The sequence below is a fragment of the Mus caroli genome, unplaced genomic scaffold (assembly GCF_978045245.1).
Source record: "Mus caroli unplaced genomic scaffold, Mus_caroli_1 scaffold_15, whole genome shotgun sequence".
Classification (NCBI taxonomy): domain Eukaryota; kingdom Metazoa; phylum Chordata; class Mammalia; order Rodentia; family Muridae; genus Mus; species Mus caroli.
In genome coordinates, this window is record NW_028227270.1 from 63,891,225 (window position 1) to 63,911,471 (window position 20,247).

At 47.7% G+C, this 20,247-nt stretch overlaps 1 protein-coding gene across 2 annotated transcripts in view; it reads right to left on the minus strand.

Annotated features, from left to right (window-relative positions):
* The window catches only part of Slc25a48 (solute carrier family 25 member 48), a 38,473-nt gene that overhangs the window by 15,376 nt on the left and 2,850 nt on the right, over nucleotides 1-20,247 (minus strand). For both annotated transcript variants that reach the window (XM_021180338.3, XM_021180339.3), the window contains exons 2-4: nucleotides 18,875-18,918; nucleotides 12,611-12,682; nucleotides 10,412-10,670 (exon numbers count right to left, since the gene is read on the minus strand). In XM_021180338.3, coding sequence (XP_021035997.1) covers nucleotides 10,412-10,670; nucleotides 12,611-12,682; nucleotides 18,875-18,918 — 375 coding nt within the window. The remainder of the gene's footprint in view (nucleotides 1-10,411; nucleotides 10,671-12,610; nucleotides 12,683-18,874; nucleotides 18,919-20,247) is intronic.

Sequence of the window (20,247 nt, forward strand, 5' to 3'; positions counted from 1 at the left end):
TACTTGTGTCCTCTGATTTCATTAAACATTTTTTTATATAATGCTTTCTTGCTTCTTGCATAGCCTGTGCTGGGACTTAGGCATCTGGGCTTTTGTGTGTTGGTTAGATGTTATCAGCTGTATTATTTCTGTTGAGTTATCCACAATGTTCATTGTGGGGCCAGAGTACGGCAGAGTGGGTGTATAACTCAGCAGTTAAACTCTCAATCCATGTGCATAAGAGCCACCAGGCACCTTCTATTACTCCAAGAGTGTGAGCTACACAAACAACCACAATAGTTGGCTAGGACTGCTACATAAACGTCACACTGGCCAGTTGAAAATAGCCATCCCTCTGGCTTCAATAATAATTGAGGGACAAACAACAAGGTTTGAGTGGCATCAACAAGAGCCTGGGTTGCTGAGATCAGCAGCCAAGGGAATCAGGCTGGGGAGCAGTTTCATCAACTGAGAAAAAAAGCTGAAATGAAAAAGCAGCTGAGAAAAAGAAGTTGGGGTAACTTCAGGGTGCACCGAGCTCAAAGATCATTAAAGCCATGGAAGGCTCCAGTTAAGGCGTAAGAAGAGAAAGCACAGGGGGCAAGAGAGAAGACATGACATAGGAACGAATGAGGGAGAACAATAGCTGCTCACAGAAAGAACAGTAGAGCATTGACTCTGAGAGCAAGTGGAAAAACCCAGAACAATCATAAAACCTAACCAAGCAATGGACAAACCTGAACAAGAAGACTGTGATACAATCTCAGAAACGCCAAGGTTACACATTAACAAAGGTTAAACGCAACAAAGAAAGAAAAAATAAAAACAGCGCATCAGAAAGCCCAGTAGATTAAAAATCAGTCAGTGTTTCTTCTTCCAGGTGGAGTGGGTTTTAAACTCAGTCCCTGCTGCGACATTTCCTGGGGCGAACTGCTAACAGGAGGAAGCACAGTTTGCAATGACAGTTCAAAGCTATAACACCAGGTTTTAGAGTACACGTTGCCCCCAGGAGAGTTTAGATCGGCTCCCTTTCGGACTGAGTTTCAGGTGCAACTGTGAGGCTGATGGGGCATGGAGTTCTCGGTCCAGGGAACTGCCTCTCTCTGGCTCCTGTTCTTATTCTGCAGCTGCGACAGCACAGGGGGATGCAAAGGGCACACCTACCCCACCCCGACCCAGCATCACAGCACACACTTGGGGCCCAAGATTTCACAGCCGGGACTGATGTCCTAGGTCTTCTACCCATGGTGCATCTGACCCTTAGTCCTGCCACATATAGAGCACTTCTCTCTGGCTGCATAACTTTATCATATGACCTATTTCAGGTGGGCTGCATGCACCAAATGTCTAACCCTAAATACTTCTGAATGAACACATATCCTGAGGGTTGGGATGTCATCTTGCTAACCTTAGTAATCAGGTTCATTCTACACTGATCATACCCTGATCTCATCTAATATCTATCACAAAGCTGCAATTTGACCTCATGATATCCCCGATAGCATTTTCCTCCTCCAGGAAGGAATCTCGGCTTTCCATCTATGACATTCTCATGACACCCACGTTCAGGAGGGAACAGCCTCTTCTTGCTATAGAACGGTCCTCACCCAGGGAGTGTTTGGGGTTCCTTGTTCTTTCAGTGAAGTGCTCGTCTCCCAGTTTCTTCATGATTTTCTTACCTCCTTTTTCTAAGCCTCAGTTTTAATCAGTTTGATTCTAAATTTACACTTAATAAAAAGCTTATCTCGGGCTGTCGAGATGGCTCAGTTGATAAGAGCACTCACTGACTACTCTTCCGAAGGTCCTAAGTTCAAATCCCAACAACCACATGGTGCCTCACAACCATCTGTAATGAGATCTGATGCCCTTTTCTGGGGTGTCTGGAGAGAGCCACAGTGTACTTAGAATATAATAATAAGTAAATCTTTGGACCAGAGCAAGCAGGGACTGAGCAAGTGGGGCTGACCGGAGCAAACGGATTAACCAGAGCAAGCAGAGGTCCTAAGGTCCTAAAAATTCAATTCCCAACAACCACAAGAAGGCTCACAACCATCTGTTCAGCTACAGTGTACCATATACATAAAATAAGTAAATCTTAAAAAAAAAAAGCTTATCTCTTCCGTGACAATGCATGCACCTATAGAGCCACACCTACCAAGACGCTCCACAGCCTGTACTGCTCTCCTGATAAGCTCAGGTTAAAGAACACCACGCTATCTATCATCAAGGAAGTGCTCACGAAGCAGGAAACCACCTCCGGGACGGTGCCTGTTTAGCATCCACCTGCACAGGTTCAAACCTGCATGGTTTACCATCAGGACCACGAAGAACGTGTCATCAGCTGCAGACATTGCAGTGCTAGGCCCACGTGAAAACACATCACAGTACTTACAATGGCCAGGATGAAGACTTTACGTTATATTTATCAACTCAGCAGCAATGGTAAGAGCCAGGGACAACTATACCAGGTCAATACTCAGCTGCTGAGTAGGTTTTAGAATTTTTTTTCCAGAAAACACTGGGAGTTCCAAAAGGTTGATCATGCAGCACTCTGAGCTGTATTCCTTGGCCCAGAGGGTGTGACTTGGAGTCCCTACCACTGGCTGCCAAAAAGCCCTGGGTGAGAGTCCTCTGTAGCTCTAGCACAGACTATGGTTGGTGAAGGCGAAATGTGAATGATTCTTATAGGCTGATTTGGGAAATAACAGGAAAATGGCTCTTAGAAATACATGTGCTTGAATTTCCTAGACCAGCATGCCATTTGCCCAGTGTGACTAAGGAGAGATACAGGATGCTGAATCTGTGCTCAGTCACTAAACTGCTGATGCCCCGCCAACATCTTGAGCCTCCCAGGGTTGGCCCTGGGGTAGGAGTTGGGGGCCCATGTATGTGGAAGGATTAACATATAACAATATTTTCTTCTAAAATAAAATATGTTAATATCTCTAACCATACTTTTTATATTGAGGACAGTCATAAAAGAAATGAACCTCTGATTGTTTCTTAGCATGAATGCTTCATCGTGGAGACAGAGCCGCTAAGACTGATACTTTCCCTAAATCAAAAACATGTTACCATCCTCTAATTGGTATAGATTATAGATCTCAGAAGACCTACAGCCCCATTGGCACATAACTGCCACACCACTGGTTCCCAGCCTTCCTGATGCCCTTTAATACAGTTCCCCATGCTAAGATGACCCGCCCAACCATATTGTTTTGTCTCATTGCTACTTTGTAACTATAATTTTGCTACTGTTATGAATCGTAATGGAAATGTCTGATGTACAGGATGTTTGATATGCAACCCCCAAAGGAGTCATGACCTACAGGTTCAGTAGGGCAGTCGCTGCCCAACTCAGAGACTGGCAGGATGTTTGAGACAAGAAAAAGGACCCACTGCTACATTCACTTTCGCCCTGGGGTGGGAGCCCCACATAAATCTACAGGTCTACATCATCAGTTTTGGTCCCTGTCATGACTGCTTTTTGACAGTGGCTAACTGGTCTTATGGCTCTTCAGCAAGTGTCCTGATTGCTGGCCTCATCTCTGGCCATCCATCTCTGGTCTCTCTCATCCCTCTGCAGGATGCTGCTGTGCTTGTTTGGTTTTGAGGTGGGTAGATATCTGAATTTGACATTTCTATTTCCTCGTATGCTGTCTCATCCTTGAGTCCCATTACGTTTTCTTGTTTGTCTTTCTGTCAAATTGACATGGGCTGGGATCATCTAGGAAGAGGGATTCTCAGTTGAGAAGATGACTCCATCAGATTGCTTGAGTGACATTTTCTTGATTAACAACTGATATGGGCCTAGCCCACCAAGAATGGTGCCATACCTGGGTTGGCGGTCTGAGGTGGCATCAAAAAAGATTCCAGCTGAGCAAGCCGTGGAGTGTGTGCTAGCTACTTTTATGTCAACCTGACACACATACAAGACTTATCTGAACGGAGATGATCTTAATTGGGAAAACACCTCTATAATATCTGGCTGTAAGGCATTTTCTTAATTAGTTATTGATGAGGGGTGGCCCAGCCCATTGTGGGTGGTGCCACCCCTGTGTGGTCCTGGGTTCTATAAGAAAGCAGGCTGACCAAGCCATGGGAAGCAAGCCAGTAAGCAACACCCCTCCATGACTTCTGCACCAGCTCCTACCTCCAGGTTCCGGTTCTGCTTGAGTTTCTGTCCTCACTTCCCCTAGTAATGGACTCCAAGCTGGAAGTGTAAACTGAATAAGCCCTTTTTCTCCCCACCTTTCATGGTCATGGTGTTTTGTTGCAGTGATAGAAACCCTGACTAAGACAGAGAGCAAGCCAGTGTTCCTCAATGGGTCTTCTTCAGTCCCTGCGTACAGGCTCCTGCTGTGAGGTTTCTAGCCTCCTGACTTAACTTCATGATGGAATGTTGATATGAGAGGAAATAAACATTTTCTCCACAAGTTGCTTTTGGTCATTGTATTATCAGAGCAACAGAAAGCAAACACCCTTTCTGAGACAGGACACTTCCTTATGGTAGGAATCTGTAGCCTGAGACCTGAACACTTCAGCATCATCCCATACCCATTAGACGAGCAGACCTGAGCAGGTCCCCACATCAAGGCCAAAAGTTCATATACTTGGCATTCAACAAAATCCTCCCCGTCATGTTCTCATCCACACAGTCTAAGGTAACAGAGGCATCCCATATGCTCTCTGGGCAAACAAACCAGCTATACCCTCTTAGGATTGGGTTTGGGTATGAGCAGCCTGGTAGACCCCTCAGATCACATGTCGAGAACTTCTCATCTGGGGTGCACTTTGCTAGCTATTGTTTCTCAAGAGTCCATCAATTTCCCCAGGACTCAGGGGCTCCAAAAGAGTCAGGTGCTTCAGTAGAAAGAACCCTGCCTTAAAACACACCAGCATGCCCGAACCTGTTCAGTTAGTACTTACTGAAACCCGCTCAAGGGACCAGACTTCCTAGGTCTTTGTTTCTTTATCTATAAAGAGGGGACAAAGATGAATGGCGCTCTACTTCCTTGGCTTTGTGACATAGGAAGAAAGCGTTACAGACACACTTCACTGGAGTAAGTGTTTTGAGACCCCACTCTGCTCAAGAGGCATAGTTACCATTCTTCTGCTTATTGTTCTGCCCTGATAGAATCTGTGATTCTGAAAGTATACAACCTGTCAACGTCACCACCTAAATCAAGGCCACTGATAACTATCTGGGAACAAGAACATTCAAGGCTGGCGTCAAGACATCAGGACAACACTTAGTCTTGCCCATTGGTTTTAAAACAAAACCAAAGCAAAACAATAGCAAACACCACAATGTACCTCCAATGCATGCAACGTTAACTATGGTATATCATGCTGAGTGCACGGCTTTATGCACAGCCACTCTAGGCCTCCTTCCTCCACTTCTAAGCTGCCAGGGCCCCAGCCCTCACTTCCTTTTGGCATCTCAGAGCCTTCTGGAGAAGCACAGCCAAACTATCAAGGGCCGGAATGTGTCTGGGTTTTTAGGGTCTCACCTGTGTCCCCAGAGTTCCTGACTTTCCACATAGTTCTCTTATTTAGAAAGTGAACAGAGCTATCATTAATGATTTTATCACTTAGGGGATCTTAGAAAATCTGCTGCACTTCCCAACTGGAGAAGAATAGAGTATATATGGTGTGCATGTGTGTGTGTACATGTGTGTACATGTGTGGTGTACATATGTTATGTGCATGTGTGTTATGTGTGTGTTAGCATGTGTGTGCACATGCGGTGTGCCTATGTGTATACATGTGTGCTGGCATGTCGGTGTGCACATGTTCTGTGCTTGTGTGGTGTGTGTGTGTGTGTGTGTGTGTATATATATGGTGTGCAAGTATATACATGTGCAGTGTCCTTGCATGTGTGCATGTGTGTGTACGCAATGTGTGCATGTATGTTGAACATGTGTTCTGTGCATGTGTGTGCACCTGTGTGTACATGTGGTGTATATGTGTGCATATGTATACATGTGTGTTGGCATGTGTGCATGTGTGATGTGCTTGTGTGGTATACATATATTGTGCATGTATGTGTGTGCATGTGTGGTATCCATGTGTGTGTGCTTATGTGTGTGTATGTGTGGTGTGCACATATATGTATGTGGTATGCATGTGTGTATGTGGCATGCTTGTTAGCCACACATGTGTACAGCAGCAACCCAGCTATTCTGTGAAAGAGAAACTGATGCGCCCAGGAGCACAGAAGCATGGGGCATGTCCTCTCCAACTGAGGACTTCTGAGGAACCAGTGAAGCAAGAAAACAGGTCTGTTCCCATCTCTGTTGCTATACAGATCTTGTGTTCTATGCCCAAACTGCCTGGATCCAGCCCTCAGCTGCATGTCTCTTCTGCTCACCATTCATCCCCCACTGACATGTACGACCATCTCCTCCATCCCTAGCTATATTCTGGCCTCTGGTCCAGCTAGAGTTTCTTCTCTGTGATGGCACTGAGTCCAGCACCCCCTCCATGTCTCTCTTCTCACTGAGTCCAGCACCCTCCCTCCGTGTCCCTCTTCCTCACACTCAAAGCTTCTCTGTATCCCCTCCCACTTTGGAGAAGAAAGCCTTCCCCTTCTCAACTCCATCCCTTCCTCAAAAGCCAATTTCTGCAAGGACATGTCCCCAACACCACATGTCAGTGACCCTAGAGTCTCAGGATTCTGCTCCCAGATGTCAGCGCAGCTGAGCTAATTACCCGTGTCATCTTGAACACAAGTGTGAGTCCCACAGCCCAAGCACCTACACCTAAGGCCTTAAGTTCAGCTGTCCTATGGCACAGCTGTGGTGGGCTCACTCTGCAGGCCAAGCTGCATCACTGTGGGGCAGAATCTCCCTCAGCCTTGGCTAAGAAACTCTTCCCACCCCACCTCATGTCTTTCCAAGGGCCTACCCTCCAGATTACTCACCCTGATACACTATTTCCTGTCGCTGACCATTGCTCCACATTGCTCCCTCAATAGGAAACACTCCCACCCCAGATCATACTGCTTCTCAGCAGCCAGACAGCACTCGTCGTGCCTGCTGCCTCTCGTGTGCCTTCCTGACCCACACAGACAGAGGCCAGGGTTCCAGAGAGGACCCTTGACACAGATGTGTGTGGCTTCCCCAAGGCTGGTGCTGTGCACCACACATCTCTGCTTTACCTACTCTGAGGGGCTCAGAGGGGTCCAGGAAGTGATTACGAAGGATGGACTAGCCCCAGAGTAAATGCCAACAGGCAGAACACAGCACAGTTGCCTCCAGCTGGGCCTGCAGCTGACTGAGATCATGGCCAACGCTAAGTCCCCTCACGTCTGTCAACCTCCTTCTGCTACATATGAGCCTTGGGAGGCACACTTAAGGGTTTTGGTGGGTACACAGACCCAAGAGCTTCCAGGTAGAGGAGAGTGTCACTGGCCATCTAGGATACACCGTGGCAGGGCCCCCAGGTAGGCTCATTCATGCCAGTAAGAATGCAGAAGGGAAGGCAGGTTTCCTCACTGGGAGGAGCACCTCTGAGAGAACCCAAGCCACTCCTACTTGCTTACCAATGGGCAGGAGCCCCAGGAGACTAGCTATAGGGAGCTTGAAGAGTCTAGAGGAGGTTGTGGGGCATGCCTGGAAAAGTGTAGAGTGTGGTGTGTGTGTGTTTATGCCTGTGTATGTGAGTGTGTGCACTGTGTGAGTGCATGTGTGCATATGAATGTGCATGCATCGGCATGTATATGTGTGTATGAATGTGTGTGTGTATATATGTGTATGTGAATGTGTGTGCATGTATATGTGTGTATGAATGTGTGTGCATGTACATGTATGTGTGCATGTATATGTATGTGTGAATGTGTGTGCATATATGTGTGTATGCATGTGTGTGCATGTACATGTGTATTGTGTGTGCATGCACATGTGTGAGAGTGTATATGTGTGTTGTGTGTGTGTATGTGAGTGTATGCACTGTATGAGTGTGTGAGAGTGTGTGTGAGTGTGCATGTGTGTGGATGTGTGTGCATGTGTATGTGAGTATGTGTGAGTGTGTGCATGTATGTGAGTGTGTGCATGAGTATAAGTGTGTGTGCACATGTGTGTGGTATTTGTGCATGTGTGTGTGGTGTGTTTGGTAGCCACACATCTGTACAGTACCTACTCCTTTCAACTTCAGCAGCTGCCAGTGCAATGTGACAAGGCGCTTCTGCATAAATTTCACAATGTGTGCCAAGAATCTTAAAAATGGCCACACCCTTGGGCCCACTCATGAGTTGAAGAGCCCACGCACTGAGAGAAGTAGCCCCAGTGAAGGAGCTTCTTTATAAACTAATTGGCTGCTAACTTCACTGTTTGGAGTGAAGACAAAGAGCAAACAGGCTAAACGGTCATCTGCAGGGCATTTTAAATAGCACAGCTACCATACAGGTGACAGTTACTTCACAATTTCAACATGCCGGATGCTGGGCCAAGAGCTCCATGGACCTCCTGTCTGTCCTAGCAGTGAAATGACATGGCTGAAGTTTGGTGGCACCAGGTGAGTCATGCTAACTTTCTCAGTTTGGGCAAAGATAGGATTACTGACGGCCTAACTTCAGAAATGGAATTCTTATCATAGGGTAATGGCCCTGACTGTGTGCCTGTGCTTGTGTGCATGTGCATGTGTGTTTGAAGGAACAGTGCACACCTATTTTAAGTATCACACCTATTTTAAATAAATGCATATGCCATTGTGTCTGTTTCCATGGGGAATATGAGAGGATATAAAACTGTGTACATAGTCTGGGTGGATTCCCCTAGAACCCTTAACCTAAGAGATTATCAGAAGCGGGCACCGTAATGAGTCCCAGAGTGTGTCTACTGCAGGCCACTTCCTCTGTTCTGCTCAGGTTTCAGCCACAGAGTACCATCAATACACATTCAGGAGGAAGTCACTGGCTCTCCCAAAAAAACGATGACCCAAGCCACCTCACTGACCTCCAGCCCATCTGTCACATGTCCTAAAGTAGATGACACAGAGTCATCTGGCAATTTGCTTCAGAATGTCCGGCTGCCTCTCATAGCACATGCTGGTTAACCTGGACGTGGACCGGCAATTTGGGATTAAAACCACAAAGCAAGGGGATCCCAAGTGGCGCCCACACTGCCTGGAAATGCTGCTGTCGTTCAGGAGGGCGTGGCCAAAAGCCGAGACTGCAGGTTTCAGTCAGCCCCGGCCCGCTCCGTTCAGTCCACACGTCAGGCCACACGATTGTCTCTCTTAGCTTATGTAACAGAAGTACCTGACAATTTTTAACTGTGATGTCTTACAGGAAGGTCCATTTTTCTGTCTGGTCTTAAAAAACCAGAGGATCCAAACATATCAGACCACAGGATGGCAGCCATGGGTAAACAGCACCCTTAGTTGTCTTGTTGAAGGACACTGCCAAGGTCACCACAACACCACTACCCCCTCAACCTCCCCCCCACCCCACCCCCGGCAGCTTTCAGATATGGCTGCCACCCCCCTTTTGCCTGGGCTGCCTTTTTTTTCTACCCACAGAGGGAGGCACGCAATGAAGTATACCCTGGGTTCATGTCGCAGTCAAAAGAGGGAAACTGAGACCAGGAAGAAAGATTGTTTCATCAAAATGGGAGGGGGCATGCTTCCTTCGACTCTCTGTTTCCTGTGGTTACTGCCTCCAATGCAATTGTCTGAAATCTCTCCCTGCATCCTTGCTTTCACCCCTGGAATAGGACCAGATAGGCCTGCCTCATAGCTCCCTGGTGACTCTGTTGTCATTCTGTACCCCTTCCACCCTGACACTGACCCCATCTATTGGAGACAGACACACATCCTCAGAGCAGCTGAGCCTCAGGCCTGCCCTGTGTACGGTGGGGAGCATCAGTCTCACGCTCAGAAGGCTTAGGGTCTGCACCAGACACTGCCAGGACAGGGGGCTTATGGACCTGGTCCAGGATGCTCCTGAGTGAGCTTGTGGGCCTCCTGTCATGTTCCACAGCTGAACCCCAGCCTTAGAGTGCAGAGGGGTCACACAGTGACCATTCTGAAGGCTGCCAGCAAAGGCGGGGTGGTTGGGGGGACTCATCATACATACACTATAACAGGAAAGACCAGAGATCCAGCCCCTCCATTCTATAGACATGGAGACTTGAGAATGAACCAAGAACAAAACCCACGGTATTGAAATATGTCTCCTCCAGCACTCAAGTCAGCCAAAGGTGACACACAGCGGGTTCCCCTCTCCTCTCTTTCCTCCTCTGTCAAAGCCACTTTCAAGAGCAGCATGGGAAACTCCCAAGAGGAGAAAATGAGATGCTCCCTGTGGTGAGCAGGGAGGAGGGTGGTCTTGCTCACTGAGGTGGTTATGAACAATGGGACCACAGATCCAGACAAATGGGAATGGGTCACGGGTCCTCAGACACCAGATTTCTCTCCATCGGCCTCTTACCTTCCCGAAACGGCTGTGTTTGCATCTGCAGTCGGATCTTGATGAGTTCCACGGGCCCGCCCAGCCCAACAGAGACCACACCAGTCAGCATGCTAGCCAGGAGCAGGTCAGACAGACTTCGGCCAGTGCCAGCCTCAGGTTCCCCACAGCGGCACTTGCTAAGGAACCGCTGGGTGTTGCTGAAGACCCCGAACACCACGGAGTTATAGATGGCGATGCTGGCCAGGGGGAAGGACATGCCCTTGAAGAAGCCAAACACCTGTGGCAAGGAGACCCAATGGGAGGAAGTGTGAGGCCAAACGGCTCTTCAGGATCTCTCTCTGCATCCCAGGTATGGGACCTCCCCGCTCCCCAGGCTCAGAGTTAATAATCCACCATGCCACAGAAGAGCCCCCAGCAAGGGTCTAGATGACATGGACATGATAGGAGAAGGCCACATGCAACTCAGGCAGTCATTCTAGCCCCAAAGATGAGCCTCCTGCACAATGGAGTCTTGGCCTCAGATATATGCATGCCCCAAATGGCAGTGTCAGAACTGTGGCTGCAGAATGACTGAGGAGCCCTAGTGAGTAATGGGGATGTTAAGTCCCAGCACATCTACTCACTAGCCGCTCACGCAAAGCTAGTGCTGTCTGTCTGTCTGTCTGTCTGTCTGTCTCTCTCTCTCTCTCTCTCTCATTACTTTCTGTGAGTCAAATCAATAACAAAACAGTGTTCACCCTCACTGAGTTCATGGTCTTGGGGGTAAGGCAGATGAGGACAGGATGGAGGGTTTAGACAAACTGACAGGCAACACTGTACAACTCACTAAGTCTGTGGTGACCGGCTGACAAAGGGAATTACCAAGAATCCCGGGGACAGCATCTCAGAATGAGACCCTTTCCACACACATACATACACACACACACACACACACACACACACAAGAAAAGGGGGAGAGCGAGGGATGGACAAAGCAAGAAGCAATGCTTCCAGCAGGGGTCAGAGTCTCCTCTATAACTGTTCTCAATGAGCCCCCACACAGGTGCTCTAAGGGAAACCGGAAAATTCCACAGCCATCAAGAGAGCTGAAACAGTACACATTTGCCAACGCCAACGATGAGGAAGTTCTAAAAAGCCACGTCACAAACAAAAATGTAGAAAGCTATGCCACAAACAGGTTATCGTGACTGGAGAGGACACCTCACAGACGTGTGTACACATATGCACATAGGCATCCGCCTTGCCTCATTTCAGGCTCTTCCTCCATAACTTGAGACACTGAGCTACATTGTCTCAGAAATAACACCTGAGGTCCCCACCAGAGGCTGGGCACTGGGACATTGGCTGGCAAGTACTGCCGGGAATGTGAGCCAAGCAAAAGAATCAATGGCCATTTTTCAGTGGGCTGGGGAGTCACGCCCATTTACCTTAGAACACCAAGTACAAGGTTGGCACTATTCACCCTGATTTTCAGAGTGGTCAATCAAGAGTTAAAGCCACACTGGCATTCACCATGAACTTGTCTGTTGGCAAGCTTGGTACCTACAGGAGGCTGTACAAGCCTCGGGCATTTGTTACAATGTGGCCTGTGACAGCAATAGTCTCCCTGGGCACAATGCCAGGACCCCAGGAAGCTCAGAGCTGCCATGAACATGCATTTGACTATTTCTTTAAATGGGGCCATTTTTATCCTAAATGTAACTTTTAAAAATCCTAGATTCCCTCAAAGGGTAGTCTCAGAAAGCAACCTGCTAAACCTTAAGAAGGAAACGGGTGTTAAAAGTATTATTCCATTTCCTATTTGAAAATCAGCACCTCAGTCACGTGTTGGGGGTGGACGTGGGGTGGGGGTGGGGGGGAATTCCTGCTGCATCCAGATAGAGGGATGCTACTAAGGCTCAGCTTCCCTGCAATCATTGTGTCCACTTTATTTGTGCAGGAACTTTCCATTCTGTGGTTCCAAATTCCTCAGAGCTTCTCCAGAGAGTTCATACAAAACTCTTTGGGAAGTTTCTTCTCAGCAATGTACTAAGTGACCAGGGGTGAGCTGAGGTAAGGTAGCATTTGCCTGTGTGGTACCAGATGAGAAGAAATAGGTGAGCCACAGCAGGAACAAGCTGCCTCCCATCTGTTGCCGTGATGTAGGAGTGTGGCCTGGTCCATGTGGTCCAAGAAGGCTCTGACCGGTAGCACCCTCCACCCACCCCAGGCACTTACACGCTCCCTCTTGTACACCATGCGGATACAGTTGAATGTGTTCGAATAGCCGACACCAGCTTGCAGGCGAGTCTGCAGAGAGAGAGGCAAGGGCAGGGAGCCACTCAGAGATAGATCACAAGCCCCCAAAGACACCCTACCCCAAGAGACCCACCCAAGGAGGAGGACCAGACTCAGTCCTGGCCAGCCGGGACTACATAATCTTCAGGGACACTTACTCCACTATCCATCCAGCCCAGTCCCATGCAGAAGGCTGCTTTGGATCAGGGGATAACCCAGATCGGTTAGATGTATAAAGATGAGGTTGCTGGACTCAGGAGGCCAACCTCTTAGGTACAAAATGCCAGACCTCAGCTCTGTCCCTTTTGATGCTATCTCTCACTACACTCTTCTAGAAGCCTCTAGGGACACCTGCTCATTTCCCTCCCCCACCCCCGGCAGGCATCTTTCTAGGCTTTGCCCCTTTCTCACCAGAACACAGCCTTGGCCCTAGTGTCTCCCTCTCACCTCCAGCTGCTCTATGCCACAGCCAGGCTGATTTTTCTCAAAATAATTGAAATCGTGTCACTCTGTTTAAAACTCTCCAGGGCCTCCTGTGCCGAGGACTCTCGGGATTGGCCTGCCTGTTACCCTCCCAGTCACTTCCTCCAGTGACATCTTGCCTCCATGACAACTTCATCTACACTTCCTGCCTCCAACCTCTGTTCTGGCTGGTCCCCTAGAATTTCCTCCCATCCCTGCTCTCCTGTTGGGTCCGAGTTTACACATAGTAAGGAGGGTTTACATTAGGGTACCCTATGGGGCAGGGCCCCCCGCCGCCTTCTCCTCTTGCCCTTGCCTGGAGTTGGGCACAGCCCTGGCACAACTCTTTGCAGCTCTGCAGTGACTGAAGGTTACCTAGGAAAGGCAAGATGGCAGGGCACCCTCTGAGGAAGCCTGGGTGATCAGGGTCAGGAGACGACAGGCACCAAACATCGAGGAAGCTCCTAAGATTGTTCAGAATAGTGTCTGTCCTGGACTCCAAGGTTCTGCTTCTCTTTTAGTCATATCGCCTGGCATTTTCTCTAAGATGCTTCCTCAGTCCCCTTATCATGCACTGTCTGTTAGGAGTGTGAGAGCCCTACAATGGTCCTGTCCCCTACAGTATCCAGTGTGCAGCAAGGAGTGAACCCTGCCCCTCCCACCACCAAAACAGGCCACCAAAGTGGCAGTCTCCCAGATGTCGTCTTACTGCAGCCCCAACCTTCCATGATATGCAGGGCTATCTTTTAGCACATCTAGTTTTAAAGGTAACTGCTAACTGTGCAACTAATACAGGAATACATTACACCGACAAGTCTAACTGTAAGTCCAGACCCTCCTCTGACCCACAGTTCTGTCCTACTCCCCTGCCTCTGAGCAACAGCGTGGCCTCTAGCATGGCTGAGGATTTGATTGGCATCCATTAGTAGCCATAGACAATGAAGGGGAAGCACTATCGGGCTGTCTGTAAGTGTCAGATGAGTTAGCCACCTTGCCGGACACCAGTTGTTAAAAGTCACAGATCTGAATCTGTTCCAACCCTCAGAAGATTCAGCAATAAGGACAGCAAAATCTCAACCCTCGTGGCTAATACAGCTTCGTGAGGTTGGGGGGAAATATCCCCAGGAGTAGCTGGGCAACATACACTGGGCTAGATGGGATTAAAGGAAAAGAGGGACTGGAGAGGTGGCTCAGGGGTTAAGAGCACTTGCTGTTCTTGCAGAGGACCTGGGTTCGATCCCCAACACCCACAAAATGGCAAGTTCACAACTGCCTGTAACTCCAGATCCGGGGATCTGATGCCCTCTTCTGGCCTCTGATGGCACAGTGTATACACGGTTCACAGACATACTGGCAAAAATGCTCATGTGCATAAAATAAATCTAAAAACAATTAACCCTAACATGGAGAAGGGTGGGTAGTAAGGTTGGGTGGATCTGGGAGGAACTGAGACAGGGGAGTAAATGTGATTAAAATACATTGTATTTTGTACTCAAAGAATAAATAAACCATTGCTTTTTTTTTTTTTAAATCATGGCAAACAATTGGAACATATAGCAGACAGTAAACTTCAATGCTTTAAGAAATAATTCCAAAATGAAGTATATCTGGTAGCTGAATGTTATATACATATATATGTATATATGTGTGTGTATATATATATACATGTATATATATGCTTGTGTGTATATATACATGTATATATGTGTGTGTATAGATATATACATGCATATATGTGTATATATACATGTATATATGTGTGTGTGTATGTGTGTGTTTTTGCTAGTGTTAAGAAGGGCTGGGTGGGAGAGACACCCTAGAACATACATTGTGGGGCTGAGCCCTTGTAGTATTTTGGTTAAGCCTAGCCACAGAACTTAAGCTTGGGGTAGGGTTTTCCCAACCAGGACAATGACAAGGACTATGGGAGGTGATGTAGGCCTCTGTCTATATCCTATGTATCCCTCACTGGCCCCAGATCTGCCAGATCTGTCAGACCATGGAGGAACAAGCCCCCACAAGATTGAGTATTCAAAGCACTGAAGCCCACGAGTAGGCTTAACTCGTTAAGAGTCTCTTCAGGGCTGTGAATGAAGCTCTACCAGACATGCTGAGCCCTTGGCATAATGCTGAGGTCAGCCACCAAGCCAAGCTCCTGGACCCTGGTTACCATGTGCACTGACTGCAGACTGTATAGGGGCATCAGGAAGCCCTTTGCCAACCCTGCAGATGAAGAACACTGCTGGGTTTAGTTTCCATGGTTGCCATGGCGCCTTGAAGCAGCCCAGCATATTGTCACACATCTCTAGGTATCAGACATCCCAGTTCCTCACCACAGGAGCAGCCAGTAGCCCAGGGCAGGGGAAGGAGCCTTTGCCTGAGACCAGTGGCCCAGGGCCTGATGATCAAGGCGCTCCTAAGCACTCAGGCAGGCCCTGGCTTAACTCTCCTACTCCTTAGACAATCCTTATGACAGCATCACCTGGGAGGTGCTGTTTACCCATTTTACAGACAGGAAAGTGAGGAAGGCTCAGTGTCAGGAATGAGTGCATCTTAGTTACTTTTCTATGACTGTGAACAAACAAATACGGCCAAGGCAACTTATAAAATATTCAATTTGGGGGCATACAGTTCCAACACTGAAGAGATTATGGTAGTAAGCAGACAGGCATGGTGCCAGAGATGTAGGCTGAGAGCTTATATCTGACCCAGACAAACGAGTCACGGGGAGTCTAACTGGAAAAGGTGTGGGCTTTTGAAACCCCAAAGCTCACCCCCAGTGACACATTTCCTCCAGCAGGGCCACACCTCTTAATCCTTCCCAAACAGTTCCACCAACTGGGAGCTAAGTATTCAAACATGAGGCCTATCGGGGCCATTTGCATCCAAACCCCCACAGAGGGCAAGTATTGTGGCTAAGACTGGATTCTTTTATTATTGTGTTTGTGGGTACACACACACATGAGGGTGCACGTGCACATATGCACATGAAGGCCAGAGGACAACCTTGAGTATCATCTTCAGGGACTGAAGGTGACTTAGAAAAGAAAGGTGACTCATATTCACTTCCTTTGAGGTGTGTGTGTGTGGGGGGGGGGTCTCTCATTGTCCCAGAACTCATCAATCAGGTAAGAATGGCTAGCGAGTGGATCCTTCTGTCTCCCCAACTCTGGTACTGGGATCCCAAGTGTGTGCCACCATGCCTGCCTGGCATTTTAACACGGGTTCTGGAGCTCAAACCCAAGTCTTTGTGCTTGCTAGGCAAGCTCTTTGCTAACGGAGCCATTTCATCAGCTTGACCAGACTTCTATTTAGACTTGCCCAAGCCTTTTCAGTTGGCAGGGAATCTAGAGAAAAACGTTACCCAGAAGGAAAGCGGATGATCCAGAACAAACAAGAGCCTAAGGTTAGATCCAGGGCAGACCACGTGAGTCCACTGCAACACTGGGGTGTCAGCAAGAGGTTCTCAGGCTGGACACATCTGGATCTTCTCACAGGAAGGAGGGTTTTCCCCAGATGCAGAACAGAATGGGAAGGAGGTGGTACCAGCCTTTTCAGGCGTGTTTGTTGAGAGTTGGGGACAGGCTTGACTATGCAGGAAGCAAAGTTACTCACTTCCCAATGGCATGAATCCAGTGTCCCATGTCCTTAGAAAGGAGACAAATCTTTGGCAAGAGACACAGGGCCACATGAAGGCAGAGGCAGGGTTGTAGCTAGAGTGGTAAAGCCATGGTCAGAACTGCAGCAACAGACCAAGCCAGGAGGAAGGCATGGGGCAGAGCCCCACTGAGACGTCCAGAAGGGTCCAATATATTGACATTGCTTTCTGCTTCCTGACTGTAAAAGTATCTTATCTTCTTCATTTGTTTGGTTTTGTTTTTAAGGTATATTTATTTTACATTTATGTGTATGGGTGTTTGGCCTCCATGCATGTTTGTGCACCATGTATTGGCCAGAAGAGGGAGTCAGATCTGCCTGAAACTAGAGTTATAGATGGTTGTAAATCACCTAATGTGGCTGCTAGTGATTTGAACCCAGGTCCTTTAGAAGAACAGCCAGTGCTCTTAACCACTGAGCCATCTCTCCAGCACCAATTTCTGTTCTCTTAAGACAGCTAATTGGTGGTAATTTACTACAGCAACCCGAGAAACTAACACATGAGTCATCTTCTTAAAGGTCAGTTCTTCACACCCATTCAGCCATAATTTGTTAAGAATTCCCTTTTATCTGGTCAACCAGAGAGACGATGACACATGCCTGTGTTCTGACACAGAGGTACAAACTTCATGAGCAATCCATGGGCAATCTACTATGAAGCCACTTGAAAGTGTCTCCATATTTCCCTCAAAATGTATATGCACAGTTTACACTGGGGAACCGTGTAACACATTCTCCGAATTTGGCTAAAATGATGTGGCAACTGCGGAGATGATTGACATGATGATATTAAACCGATGGCTCCCCATTGTAATACCTACTGGGTTTCGAGAACAGCTCTCCCAATGTTACCTGCAAGGCAGAGTAAATTTAAAGTCCTGCTTAGCAGGCTTTGTAGGTCCAAACCAGGGTCTGTACCCATGGCCTGCACAGCCCCATAGCTCACGATTTCTGGCTTGAAGTGTGCTTAGCAATTGATCCCACAGTGGTTGCTTGTCTGTCAGGGGAGCCTTTGAGGTGGGTAGACTGGGAAGGAATTTGGTGAATCTGAGTTCAGTGAGGTAGCAGGGGTAACCAGTGTCCCCCTTGTCCTTTTGACAAAGCTAAGGATAATAGCTGAGCCCCTCCTTGGAGGAGAGGTAGACAGCACGGAGAGAGTAAACCCGGCCCTAACCTAGGAGGGGCTCATTGTCACCTGCCGAGGAAGATAGGCAGAAAGGAAATTGCAGATGCATGAGTCAGAGCTCAGAGATGCTTCTGTACACAGTCCAGGCAAGAGCAGCATTGGCGGTCATGTTTCTAGAGCCTGGCTGGGTCCTGTTCACCACAGATGGGTGGTGGGTGGTGGGTGGCGGGGGGCAGAGACTCAGAATGACCCCCTTTTTTGGTATCTTATGCCTTCATCTCTCTGTTTTTCATGGTATGACAGGGGACATGCCTTCCTACTCCTTCAGGGGTACCTATGAATGTCAGGATGGCTCTGCTGGCTTCAGAGTCCCCCTACCCTATGTGTCTTTTCAGGTTATTCCAACCAAGGTCAAAATCACCAACCTGACAAGTGATACCAAGCACTCTAAGGACTGAGGGCTGACCTGCCTAGATTTGGATCCACGGCTGTAACACAGAATCAGATGAATCAGTAAAACTGGTCTTACTGGCCTTTCCCAAGCAGAGTCCCTACCCAGGGTCCCTGCCTCAGTCTCCTATGCCTGGGAGACTTCTCCAATGACTGGAAACCCACTCTCACATGTCAAGCTCAGGCTCCATCTCACATGTCAAACCTTTCCTGATTGTTCAGCTCCCCAGGTACAAGGAGGGGGAGGGGGAGGGAGGAAGGGGGGAGGGTCAGCAGAGCCCTAGTTCCTTTCTCACTGGCTCACAAGATCGCAGGGCAGAAGGGAAACAGCAAAGGAAACAATGTTTCCTAACACCCACATCCCTGGGAGCAGCAGAGGGCATGCCTGGGAGAGTATGGCTGGAGAGTCTGGGCTGGAGGGTCTCTAGGGGATCAGAAAGTGTCACAGTCCTAGGAAAGACCCATTTGAGGTACCTCCCCAAGAGGTCATGAAAAGGCAGCTACTGTACCTTGACTGTGTCCAGAGGGTACCCAACAATGACACTGGCCACACCTGTAGGTCAAAGAACAACACCTGGTCACCCAAACTCTAGACTCCTGGTTTGTCCCTGCCAGCATCTAGAAGAGGTCAGAGAGCTGAGGCACGGCAGGCATCAGTCACAGTTAGTCACTAGAGAGGTCTTCCAGTGCGCAAGGCCTGGGTCCAGTTACTGAGGAAGGCAGAGAGGGGAGGGTCAAACCTGGGCCTTAGTTTTAAAGTGGCCCAAAATAGAAATTAAGGCTCTCAGACAACTGGATACCCACATGCAAAAAAACAAGAGTTAGTCCCCTGCCTCATACTATCTATAAAAAAATTAATCTGAAATACACCAAAGGCTTAAAACTATAAAGACTCAAATATGTGGGAACTACTTTATAAGCCTGGTTCTATAACATTTGTAGTTACAGTAACACACATACACACACACACACACACACACACACAATCAAGTACAATCACCAAAAGAACAAAATAGGTGAAGTAGATATCACACTAGATAGTCCCATGAACTGAAGGCAAACAGCTTAAAAATTGTAGATAGCTTTTAGAAATCTCATTATGTGTTAAAGGTCTCAAATCCTGAATACCCCGAGAACTCTTACAGATCAAACAATGTTTAAATAGCCAAAAACAGACGTCCCTCTGAAGAAGACTTGCTAACAGCCAACAGTACGTGAATATATAGACAACATCATTAGTCCCTAGGGAAATGTAAATCAAAACAATAATAAAATTTCCCCTCATTGCAACCACCAGGATGGCTGCAATTTTTAAAAAGGAAACAATAAGCATTCACAAAGATATAAAGAAAAATTTAAAATTTTTTTAAAACTTTTTAAAAATGTGAATGAAGGTTTGCTGGCCTGTATGTATGAGCCCTGCATGCCTGTAGTGCCTATTGAGGCTAGACAAGGAAGACTGTTTCCCAGCCACTGTACTTAGAGATGGTTGTAAGAAGATGGCCACCTCTCTTGAGGGAACCATTAGACATTAGAACATCAGAACGCTTGTATGTTGTTGAGGGAGCCAGTGCCTTCGCTCTAGAAAACTGGTTATTCCAAAAAAAAAAAAAAAGGTAAGCACAGAATCACTATGTGACTCAGCATTTTCAATCCTAGATATATATCTAAGAGCTAAAAGCAAGAACTCAAACAAAACAAGCGCACTCGTGGTCAGCACGGCATTCATCACCTGTGACAAAGGTTGGGAACAGATCCAAGGTTCATTAACTGACCTACAACAAATAAACATGGGGCACAAAAATGGATTGTTATTTAGCTGCGAGAAGTACTATGTAGCCACTTCCTCCAATTAGAAACATTCTATTTTGGAGGATCCTAA